Source organism: Phasianus colchicus, chromosome 9 (assembly GCF_987193195.1).
Source record: "Phasianus colchicus chromosome 9, bPhaCol1.hap1.1, whole genome shotgun sequence".
In the NCBI taxonomy this organism is placed as follows: Eukaryota; Metazoa; Chordata; class Aves; order Galliformes; family Phasianidae; genus Phasianus; species Phasianus colchicus.
In genome coordinates, this window is record NC_143444.1 from 5,809,249 (window position 1) to 5,821,894 (window position 12,646).

At 43.1% G+C, this 12,646-nt stretch overlaps 1 protein-coding gene across 2 annotated transcripts in view; it reads right to left on the reverse strand.

Moving 5' to 3' along the window:
- Positions 1-12,646, reverse strand: part of RGL1 (ral guanine nucleotide dissociation stimulator like 1) — a 65,840-nt gene that overhangs the window by 24,534 nt on the left and 28,660 nt on the right. For both annotated transcript variants that reach the window (XM_031595517.2, XM_031595518.2), the window contains exon 4: positions 6,742-6,819. In XM_031595517.2, coding sequence (XP_031451377.1) covers positions 6,742-6,819 — 78 coding nt within the window. The remainder of the gene's footprint in view (positions 1-6,741; positions 6,820-12,646) is intronic.

The window sequence follows — 12,646 nt, forward strand, 5'->3', positions numbered from 1 at the left end:
AAATTATAGGAACTTTTTGAGAAATGAGAGACTCTGGGAGCTTCCTATCCATGATTCCATGAGCATGACACGCCAACAAGGATCTGTCTCACAGACACCTAGGGTGGTACTGAGAACAGGACATGACATGAAAGCAAAACGCTCTGTTCCATAAGGAAATGCACCACTGACATCAAAATTCCTGAGAAAAGGAAGTCTCACATATTTTCTCTGAGACACTAAGACTATTCCTCTATTTCAAGCCTCTTCCAGCCAGCAATCAATAAAGGCTGCAGCAGGAAAGAGGGGTGAGCTGCGCTTCCTGCTGTCATGGAAAGTCGGGGGAGATGTCTAGGAGAGAAGAAATGCAATATTTTAGGGAAGCAGCTCTTCACACTGCCTTCAGAAAGCAGCTGAGATGAGCTAAGTGAAGCAGTCCTGGATGGCATCGGGTCTCACTCAGCTCCACAGCTCCTTAGGATCCTGCTGTGTAGTTAGAGGTGAGAACCTAGCCCCACAGTGAAAACATTATTCACATCTACAGAAACCTTCTGACCGAGCAGTGCCTCTCCCACCAACCTCATTTCACAGTGCCCTCATACAATAACAGTATCCCATAGCCATAAGCCATACATGAAGAGAAGGGCTAGGCTTTCAGGAGCAAGCTCTAACCATAGGCATGCAGTCTGAGACACCAACGTGGCAGCCCAGAGAGCATCTGTGCTCCCCTCATGGCAACCAGGCACCTGGCCTTCAAAGTCTCTGAGAGTCCTCGAAAGCATGGGATGCAGAAGTAGTGGCTCCAGGTTTGTCACATTAACAGCTGGAAAACACAGAGCTACATGCCAGGAGGACCTGTCTCTCAATTTGTTCAATACGAACAGAGATTCCACATTTTAGACCGCTGTACAATGAAGATGGAAGCCAGCCAAGACAGCTCTCCTTGCAGAGCTGCACACAGATGCTACCAGCATCTGTTGTTAACCAGCAACACCTGGTTCATTCAGCTGCTTGGTGGTGCTCAGAATAAACTAATAGTTAAAGAAAGGTAAAGATTGCCTCTCCCATTCTATTCCCCAACTTTCAGTCCCACGCAGATGCCATTTTGCAAGCTCTGTTCACTTCAGTCTGTTGTTTCTTTTATTTCCCTCTCTGCTATTGTGACAACTTCAAACTTCTAATTACTGACAGTATTTGGAAAGCTGTCAGTAATACTGCTCGGTTAGGCATGCTGACAAGAAAAAATCTGCAATTACCATTTTAGAGCTACAAAGAGTATTTGGAACCAAAAATTAGCAAACAAACACACACTGTGCTTCAGGTTTTACTGCAAATATGAAATACAGATCACACAGCTCCAAAGACTCGTCACATTTGAAAACCATTTGGGAATGGATTTTCACACCTTTGTCCAGACAAGCTTTGTGTGCATGCAGCAAGGGAGCAAGCTCTTCCCAGGTTAAGGTTGTGGGTGCCAAACCTTTCACTGGGAGCTCCAGGACTGCTTTTCTCAGCTGGGATAAATGCCACGCCATCACATAGAGAAGCCAGCATCACCAGCCCAGCTCCACTTCCCAAGAAGGATGATCACTGCCACAACAGTCAGCCATCCCCAGTGATGCTCCCAAGCCCTCACTCCTGCCTCCCCACACTTCTAATTGTCCCCTTTAGTCCAGCACTTACCCCGAGTACACAAACACTACTGCCCTATGGCTGCAGGACTTTTCTCTCTTTTCCACCATGGGCAAGGAAACACTGGACCTCATTCCATGCCCTGTGTGTTTTCTCCTGCTCTGTGCCTCCTTTCCCCACACCACAAACTCACTGTCATTCCTACTGATTCCACTGCCACAGAATAGGTTGAATGGGTATTTCTTTTTTTATGAGCATTTACCAGTTCTGCAATGATTTCAAAGCAGGAGCCGCTCCCCAGGACACTTTCTTGTACTAATATTGTCCACATACTGAGCTCAGTTTCCAGAGGCACGGTTGATGGCCACTTTCATAAGCTGAAGAATAAACAGAGTTGAACACAGACCCAGTCTCCCAGAACAGGGTGAAGAGTTCACAGCCGTTACAGACACTGATTTCTTTGCCAGCAAAATAATTTCAGTCAAGAGGGGAAATAGGAAAGAGAAACAAGGTACACTCTAGCCTACTGACCTCCTATCACTTGACTTCCTAATTGGTGCGTCAGGGAGGAAAGCTTTCTGAAAACGAGCTGGAGAACTGCCTGCAGCTTGCAGCAGCTTTACATTTGCTGCCCTTGAGAAGAAACTCCCTACACTCCATAGACCCAGAGACAGATAGCAATGGGAGCCTTCCAAGACCTCAGACAGGAAAGAAACATCACAGGCTGCATTTTTCATGGGCTGATTTTGAGCTATAAATTTTTACTTTCCTATATTTGCAGCTTGTAAGAAAAACTTTTTAATGTTTAAATCCTGTCCTTCCAACCACAGACTCCGGGCTCTGCTCAACAATGCTTTCAGGTTTTGCAACCTTCAGAAAATCTTCCAATTTCTGCACCAGCCTTGCTTAAAACATTTCAGACTTTAAAACCTATTTATCGGAAGATGCACGTGTGGTTTTGTTGCCTTACAAATGGAAACACAGAACTACTCATCCACTCACTAGCTGCCATGAAACAGGGCAAGGCTCTGAGCCTAACATCACAGTTAAACTGAGCCAGCAGAGCACAGACAAGGTGGAGAATGAGCCCTCCTATCACACAGACTTGAGTGATTCAGCAGCTATCTGAATCATTGCAAAAGCCACTCTCAGGCCTCCCCAAAGCCTTCTCCTTCCCATGCTGAACAGCCCCAGCTCTCAGCCTTTTCTCATAGGCAGGTATTCCTCCTTTGGATCATTTCTGTGGCCCTCCTCTGGGCGCACTCCAACAGGTCCACATCTCTCTTGCACTGAAACTCAACTTTTAGCTCTCAGTTAAAAGTTAACCAAGGAGGAATCTGAGTCTGGAAAATGAGATTACAGCTATCAGCTCACATCACCAAAAGCATTGCTTGTACCTATCTCATCTGCAACACACAACAGTTTGGTCACCTGAAGTCCTCAAGTGGCATTAGTTGCTTGGCCAGAAGATCCCCTTCCCACAACAGGTCAAGGAGCTTGAAATACCTTACACGTGCCTATCTCATTAAAACTTCCCATCATTTCACCATACTGGTAATTTTCATTTATATTTAGCACGTGTATGGTTTTATTCTGAACTGTCTTGGTGCACTGTATCCATTATTTTCTTTTTGAAAGTCACCAGAAGTCCTGAGCTAAGACGAGAAGGACATCCTTGACAAGAGGATGCAGAATAAAGCAACATCCTGAGAGTTTTGTTTACACGATACAAGAAAGAAGAGCAAAAAGAACTGCTTATAACAGGAGACAGAGGGTCAAATGAGTTACTCCTTACCACTCCCTTATCAGACAATTAAGCGAGGCATGGCCTCTTGTTTCTGGAAACAGGGGCCAAAGTGCACATTCACTCAGACATTTGGCCATTGCATCTGACCTTTTCTAAACTTTATTCTTCTGCTTCTGGCTTTCACGTTGCTACCATAAACATTCTGACTGTCTGAAAGCAGTGAGAACTGTGGAAAGCAAGCTATTGAACATAAAGAGGTATAAGGCCTTAATGTTATCAAGGTCACAAAAAGTTTGATTGTTCAGAGTTTGATCATGATTTTAAGGCCCAAGCTATGCTGTCTTGTTTGTTTGTTTGTATTTTAAGTTACAACATCACAGCACTTTGTTTAAACTTTCTGTTACTGAATGGAGATCTAAAGAAAATGGCAATACTAATTAAAAAAAAAAAAATCAGACATTTTGTGTTAAACATCACTGTCAAATTGATGTTGAATAAAAAGAAAAGAATTTGACCATTCCTGCATCTCAAAAATGCTAGGAATGACACTTAAGTGAACAGGAGAAAATCCCCTCGGCAGAAAGGATCCCTAAGAAGGCATTTTGGGAGCAGAGCTGAAGTGATGTTGGGTCAGTAACAACTCTGTGTCACTGCAGTGAGTGTGAGAAGCAGCTGCTCAGACCCGGAACACCAGCTGAGGTTTACAGCTCCCACAGGGCTCCCAAACCTTGCTGTGCCACAAGTGCACTCAAGCCTTGGTGTAGGTCATGCAGGTTCTTACATTAACACCAGGTGGAACACTCAAATAGTACAGGAAATTTACATATATCGGGCCTTTTCCTTCTCAAAACACATCGCAGCTCTGTACCACAAAAAGAACAGGGAGTTTCAACACAAAGTACTAACTGGGGGGCTAACAGTACACAAAATATGACAGAATATTCCTGCTATACATACCTAAGGTCTGCTCCATGAGTTGTATCTCAGGAGCAATGAATTCTCCTCCTGATGTCGTTTTTTTCACTTCTGCTGCATTTCTTGTGGCAAACAAGAGGAAATGCTTTGCATTGCTAATGCATCAAACAGAACTATAAAACATCAGAACTTCACACCAGGAGCCTGATGAACGTAGAAGAGCCTTGTGCACAAACTCCAGGATTTCCCAAGAGATGTTTCACCTCCAAAAACACAGAGTTAATGGCAAGAAATAACATTGCTCCAGCACATCTAACACTGAGAGCACACCTATATCATGTTTCTGTTCTAGGAGACAAGAGGGTAAATGCAATTATAATGGAATTATCCCCAGACAAGAGAAAACCTGAACTACCAGAATGACACGTTGCACAACAGGACTACAAAGGCAGTCTCTTTTCCAGATAGCATTAATCATAGCTAAGAGACAAGTAGCCACAGCAACTGGAAGGCAATGGAAATTTTTAAGGCAGGGAAGTGAACTCACGTTTATGCAGGATCTGTTGAAACATGTGCCCATGGCATATAAACTACTTGCTGGGTAACTTCATTGTTGAACTTTCTATAAATAAGTGGTTGGGTAACAGGTATCGAGTTCAGATGTAAAAGATGAGGGCTGAAGAATCAAAATCAGCCATGCTGATGAATGAAAACTGAGTCAGATCAACTCACTAAAAGTTGTGCTACCAGAAGAATGGGAAGACAGACCCCATCCACTGGTCATTCACCAACTGTGCAAAGATGCTGTGTGACAATTACTGTCAAGGGAGAAGACAAGACGGATGCTGCAGGGAGCAGCATGATGATAAACTGTGTGTCAGTAGAAAAACAATCCTGCTTTAAATCTAAACAAAAAGTTCTTAATCTATTTGACAAGAAGGGCATGGCTGGCTGCCTGTTTTCTTTCCTTTACCTTCAACATCATTCTGTCTCGTTGATGCTTGTGACCAAGTTTTAACTGTCACCTGTTGTATGAAGGTTGCTTCTGGCAACCAGAAAAGAGTCAGAGATTTGAGCTCTCCTACCAAGTCTCCTGGGTCAAGAGGAGGAGTCCAATCCACCAGAACTTGTAGCTTTCTGTTCTCTCTCAGCATTAAAACAATTAACAGGCAGTAACATTTTGTTTCTAACTAAAGCCGTTTTTGAGAGTCCTGTATCACTTATAGACATTAATTAAGCTCTACATTTCTTCCACCTTCAAGCAAGCATAATTACTTGTGTTTTCAGAGAAACACTCCTATACAAGGGGCTTTCACCAATTTATCTATGGTGGTTAAACAAAACAGTTTCTGCATGGATGACAGAAGGCAAAGCGACCCCATTGTCCAACAATTCCATTCAGACAATGAGGGACAGGGAGGTGCTGGGCATGTTAATGGAAAATATCTGCACTGGGGACATTTGAACCATTTTAAAATAGACTCAAAACCTTCTGTCCCAACACATCAGAAACGCAGCAAGAGAAGCAGCATGAAGGGCAGGCCCAATACTTTAAATTAAGATGTGATTTGAACCAACCACCTGCATCAGTCTTAAGAATGAAATTACTGCAGTGTATTTCATGTTCTAGAAAAATTCAACATTCTCTTCTATCTCAAAACAAACAAACTGATGCTGTAGGCTCTCTTCTTCAACTCCCCCTTGCCAAGTGCACTGAAGAAAGATTTAAATTTGTTTTTTAACTGATAGATGAAATAGAATCATAGAGTGATGCTGACAACAATGAAGATTCTCAGTATACTGTAATCAAATATAACTACTCAGCTACTTTTCATTGCCATAGTGCAAACCACACACGATACAGATGGCAAAGTACAAACTCTGATGACCTAAGGAACATTTTACATCCCATGTCTAAAGATAAAATGCAGTTTCACAGGACGCTAGGAAGATAACCACTTTTTTCCATTTAAACTGCATTTCGAATCAGCTTAGCTATTCTTCTTGCAACACGGGATGACATCAGAATTTAAATTTCACTCAAAAAGCAACACTGTACATCAGAGGGGCTCTAATGGAGAAGATGCATGCATGCACATGCTGCCTGAAACACCCTCAGCTACGGCCTGCAGACGCTGTTGTAATGCACAATAAAATCAGTCATAAGCAATAACCGTTTATTGCTATAGATAAGGCAGGGGAAATAAACATTCCTTGTTTGTTTAATCAATAAAATATTGGCCTAGATGTGTTCACCTCCTGTTCAACTCCAAGACAATTATGCTGACTGAGAGATCTCTGGGTTATATCATTGGATGTGTCTTGAGAAGGTTGATATTTGGCTTTTACACAAGCTTATTTAAGCAAGAAAACAGTGCTGTGCATTTTCAAAGGAAACAACAGCTATGCTGCCCACATCCTCCTCCAGTATGAATCCTGATTGCTGCACAGTGCAAAACCACACTTACTTCCTGAGTACTGTTTTGGATTCAGAGGAATTCTGGCTCCCGACTTCTTCACAGCTTGAGGTCTCCAGGTTTCCATACCTGAAAAAGGAGATGGCTGTTTAGAGGAACACCTACTAAATGAAAACACAAACCCAAATAAAGCGGTTCTTACACAATTATCATCATTCCTACCAAGTGTGATCTCCACACAGATTTTTCTAGGTGGTAATTGCCCATTCGTGTCAAAACTCTTGATACTGTTGTCATGAGCAAGAATGGTGTGCAGCACTGTGAAAATGCCACTGGGAAAAAGGAAACCAGAGGCACAACTCCATCAGCACAAAGCAAAATCTCACACCTACGTACGTAATGCATGTGCCTTGCAGGCAGGATAATGCACTTCATATTCAATAGGAGGAACCCATTGCTTCAGATACACAGCTCTACAAAGAACTTCATGGCTCCTTACAGCCAGCTTTAATGAAGGCAGACAATTACTCCCAATACAGACTTAGGCAAGCTGATTTTAAACATTCTGTGTTTAAATTATGTTAGTCAAGCACCTGCAATTAATCTGAGTAGCTGGGAGAACAAGTGCATCTTTAACATTCTAATAACATCAGACAAAGAGAACAGCATGGGCTGTCAGTTTGTGTAGGGAAGGGTCATGGCAGAGCTGCAACATCCATAACTTTCAAAGGTTAGAAATATGAGGTGGCAGCTTTATGTACTTCTGAAGTACCAGTCTAAGGTTTCATATGCAAGAACTGCAGATCTGTACAGAAAGTGACACAGTTTAATTCAAGCTCCTTCCCACCAGCAGGTTGTAAATAATGGGTTTTTGCACCACCCATCATGGCTCTCAGTCTCAAAACTTCACAATACATTAAAATAAGTTTCAACAATATGATGAAAAGGGTTTAACACTGGACTGTTCAATATAGATGGAAACTGAAGCACAGAAAGATGAGTGGTTTTAATGCACTGCTCATGCCAGTGCATTACAAAGTAAACCCAAACTAACGAAGGCAAGCTCCTCAGATAGCAGCAGTGTGGCTGCAGCTGTAAGGAGGTCAGTTTGGGCTTCCTTAACCTTGAGAGTCCTGCAGTAGAACCACTTGTGTTATCTGCAACAATGGCTCGTTTAAAACTGGGTCCTGCATCTCCAGCTGCATGTAGACACAACAAAAATGTTGTTTCCACTTATCTGTTGCAAAGCTGAGAGCAAAATATGACTGCTTGATCCCAGTATCTTACTCTGACCAACACGCTGTCCCTCGTTCAACACAGGAGTGAAGACTTCAGAAATCTCAGCATTATGTCTGCCCACGAAACAAAGGTGTAACACATACATAAGCACTCGCAAAATTACATTTTGAAGGGCTCCAATTCTTCTCAGTTATACCCAAACAATACTGCTGGTCCTGCAGGACTTCTAAAAATTGAAAGGGTTCTTGGCCTGGAGGTTCATGCAGGATAAGCCATTTCTCCATTGTGATTTCATACAACTACTGCAAACATCTAAAGAAAAATATGCTCAGCTTATGCTTGTGCTGACAGTGGGGTAAGAATCTACTTCTGATGACGCTGCATGACACCTTGGTCTCCCCAGGGTTGCAGTGAATCACAGCAGGAGCATTCAAAGAGGAATCACTACTTTGCTGTCAATCTTGTCTGGAAATTTTTCAGTCCATCAGCGGCCTCTCTGCTTTCTCCTATGTGCTCCCAAGCAATTTCACACTCTACCTGTGATCTTTTCATTGAGATCAGCACTACCGAAGCTGTAAAATGGAACAGATTCTTTATTTCCAACCATGCAATTCAGCACTTAATCCCACCTGGCCTCTCTAAGGGATCAGTCATACCCTTTCCAATTGAAAGTGAGTGCAGTTAACCACTTGAAGTACTTCCCATTGCCTTCCTGCAAGGATGAAATAAACCAGAATGCCTTCCAAACAACACTGCCACAAAGCCCATCACTTTGCTAAGCTGAGGTTAAATCCAATCAAAATAGGTTGAACTCTATTGGCTTCAATATTTGCACTTCCAAATATCAGAACACTGAGTTTCAGTACTGGAACAGCTACAGGAGAAGGTTCCTGAGAGGAAGCAGACATTGAAAGAACAATCACAGAATGGGCTGGGTTGAAAGGGACCACAATAATCATCTAGTTTCAACACCCCGTGCTGCTGATGCAGTGTGTATCATATGCTCTTGGCTGCTGATAAATGGAGAGGATTTCACTCTCCATCACCATCTGCTAGGTAAAGTGACTAAAATACATCTTAGTCAGTACAAAAGACAATTTTCCCCTACTGAGCAAAGAAAGCTGCAACTCCTGAATAACAATCACGTTTTTATACTCATTTTTCAAAACTTCCCATTAGTTCTCCAAGCAAAATGGATCGAGATGACTCCCAGTATCACTGTCCTCACAATGTGTGAAATATAAAATATGTATCTGAAGCATTAGGCACTTGCATGTAAATCCCACTAGAGGTACCCATGCTGATTTTTACCATATAAATCTAAAACCCAGTCACAGAAAGCAGGCAATTTGCAGTACAAAACCTGGCACGTACATAACATTTTGTCATATTGCCAAATGTAAATCTCTGCCTATCTCTCAACAAAAAAAGAGCTCTGCATGAGCAACAGGCCATTAAATACGGGTTAGGAGGAGTTAATGATACATCTGATGTAAAGAACTGTGTTTCTGCAGGCTTCCACCACTCTGTTCTCACCAGCTCCTGGACAAAGAGCCATTCACTACCCAGCCTTGTATGAATGCTTTGCATACAAAAAGAGACATGAGAAACAAAAGGATCCTGTAGCCCACAGAACTTTTCAGCCTTGCTTGGTGTTTGGAAAGTTATAGACTTAGTTGAAAAGAACTGACTAAGCAAATGAGAGCGGAATGTAACCCGTAGTGCTGAATATTTAAATACTGAAAAATCGAGTAGAAAATGCAACCCTGCATCTCTGTTCAGAAGGGAAGGGAAGAAGAGGAAGGAAAATCCTCTTTGAATGATTAGGAAATAATAAGGAAAGGTGGTTCTCTGCAGAAGTGCCAAAGCCCTAAATAATGCTTGGAAGCATCAAAGCAAGCAGAAAACAACTGGAAGCACAGATATTCAGCAAGAATTGTGAGGTGTTCGGAATTACACATTATACAGAATAGTGGAAACAAAGTCAATTCTTTAGCCGAGTGGTATACAGGGAAACAACACAAGAAAGATAAATGCTACAGCAGTAACAGGGAACTTGATGCCATATAAAGCTACTGTCCTAAAATGCACAGAAGGATCTGCTCTGCTACAGGAGGATCCATTCCTAAAACAGCACGGATGTGAGCTGAATGTGCCTGGTGAGGGAGGAAGCTCTAGAAGCAGACAGACTGTGGTACTGAGGGAAGGGATGGAAAGGCTTGCTGCTCAGGCCATCCCTCCTTGGAAGAAGCATGCAGAAATGGCACAAACCCCCCACAGAAAGCAGCACACAATGGTAGGCTCACCCAAACTGTAACCAGGATGCAAAACCTGGAAGGAAACCACTCAAATTCCAGAGGAGAAAAATGGCAAAAGCAGATTCTTTGGGAGATTTCTCTTCTTCACACGGTCTTGACTGATAGCTTTTCGCCCTGTTTGTTCAGAATGGCCTCAGGACTCTCCCCAGCTTGTGCAAAGCCCTCTGTTTATATTTGTTTCCTTATTCTGTTCTACCCACCAGGCCTTTCTCAAGCTCACCTCTCTACCTCCATTTGCCCTCTTACGAAGCCAGCCTCCAGCAAAAGAAATGAACTGGAAACGTAAAACTAACTTGTTATCTGCCATCATCATCCTGTTGGGCTTACCCAGCTCGAGCTCTCCTTTTCTGCACACTTCTTCAGATAGGGGCTGGTTGCTACTTTATATGCTACTGCACAAGCACAGCACGGCCCCGCTCTTAAGCACCGCTGCAAGGAACACGATTACCATGACAAAGTAAAATACATCAGAGAGGAACTTGGCTTATGCCTGCTCTCCTCTGGACAGCTAAATATCTTTGGCTTCCATCACGCTTGGGAGCACTTAATGCCACAGCACACAGAGCAGCAGGGGAGGCTGAAGGCTCAGTGAGGGCACCCTGCCATAGTGCTGTGCCTGGGGGCAGGAGGAGCTTTTCTGCTCTTGGCTCTGCCCCTTTCCTTCCTTCCACGGTCTTCCATTCAGCATTTCCACATCCCAATGCTAACGTGAGACTTTTTTTTTTTTTAATTATTTTTAAACTACTTCTACCGAACAAAGAGGCAATATCAGGATGCATAGTGTTAAAGACTTGGCAGGTTTTCAAAGCTGCCTCGTGCATTTAGATGCCAAACTTCCATGCATACTAAAGGGATGCGGACGTCCAATTGCTCTTAACCAGAGCACAACTGGTAGTCCATTACAAGCAGCACAGTTGTAGAAATCCACCAAGTACCTCCTGGATGATACAGAGGGAACTGTATCTGTCTTCAAAATATTCTGAATTTTACATCAGCAGAGATTTAAACCTTCTCACGCATCTTGTTTGACACTCACTGCACTGGATGCATCGCCTTTAGGAATGCTTCCCTTTGCCCAGTCTGTGCATTTCTGTGATGACAACACCAGCACAGGATGTGGGAGCTCCAGACACCGCAAGCACAAGTGCTGTGCAACCATGAGATTCCTGCTGTGAAATAACTGAAGCCATGTGTGTGTGGCTCAGGGAGGACTTCCTCCTGCACTCCTATGTCGTGTGAAGAGGAGCAAAGGCAGTGTAAGCAATGGGGATGTCCCTTTAGCTCATCTCATCACTCCACAGGGACAAAACTACCAACTCCTCCATGGCCAGGCAAGAAATGAAGACCCCCTCCAGACCCCGATGGCTGCAGAGCTTCACACACTCATGGGGCTGACCTATGTTTCTGGGCAGGTTTGCACGTTCCCACATACAGTGTCTCCTATGAGCAGGAAATACAGGTGCAGTTCCTGTGTTGTGGAGCTGCTCCTCTGCAGAAAGATGGAAGAGCCTTTTTGGATCAGGCCACATCACTGTTCTCCCTTACACCTACAAATACAGATTCAGCCTTGCCATCCATGATTGCCCCCTTACTCTACAGTCTCACTCTATCACCAAGAAGAAGAAACAGTGCGCAAGCTCTCCACGTGAAGTTGGAATTGACAACTAATGCTTATTCTGAGAGCCTTTTTCACATTCTTTTTTACTCAACTGGGAAATAAAAATAATAGCTATAGAACACAGATTATGTACCAACACCCACCTTCATCCCTGTGCTGTTATTTAGAAATATTACTAACAATAAATTTGAAGAACGCAGGCTCTTAGCTGCCTATTCTGCAGTAAAGATGAAAACTGAGTTAGTTAAATTCAACTACTATCCATTTCTATGTAATTTTCTTTAGAACATCTGCTTTTCTTCACAAGCTCATATTCCACACATGATGTAAATCATTCTAACCTTTATAGCTTAAATTTAATCTCTATTTTGTCCCAATTCCATACACTTCTAGATGAACCACGATATTTGAAAAGCCAAGAGAAACATCCATCGACTCTTAAATACTACACTCCTGAGATTCGTCAGAGGGGAAGGAAGTGGTGACCTCCTAGGATTTCCTGAGGATTCTACCATTTGTTATAAAAAGCTGGGGATAACGTTGACAAGGTCAAGCAGCCTACGTGCCCTTCCTCGTAGACTGCATCACTGCTTGCTCCAAGAGGTGTGTAAGCTGGAGACCAGAACTTGGCTCAGGAGACTTAGTTCTGCACTGACCCCTGTGTTTTCTTGCCATCTTCTGATGTTTTCTTGCCATCTTCCGATGTTTTCTTGCCATCTTCTGACATTTTCACCTCTTCCTCTCACTGGAGGACAAGGACACAAACCTGAGTGCCCAAACT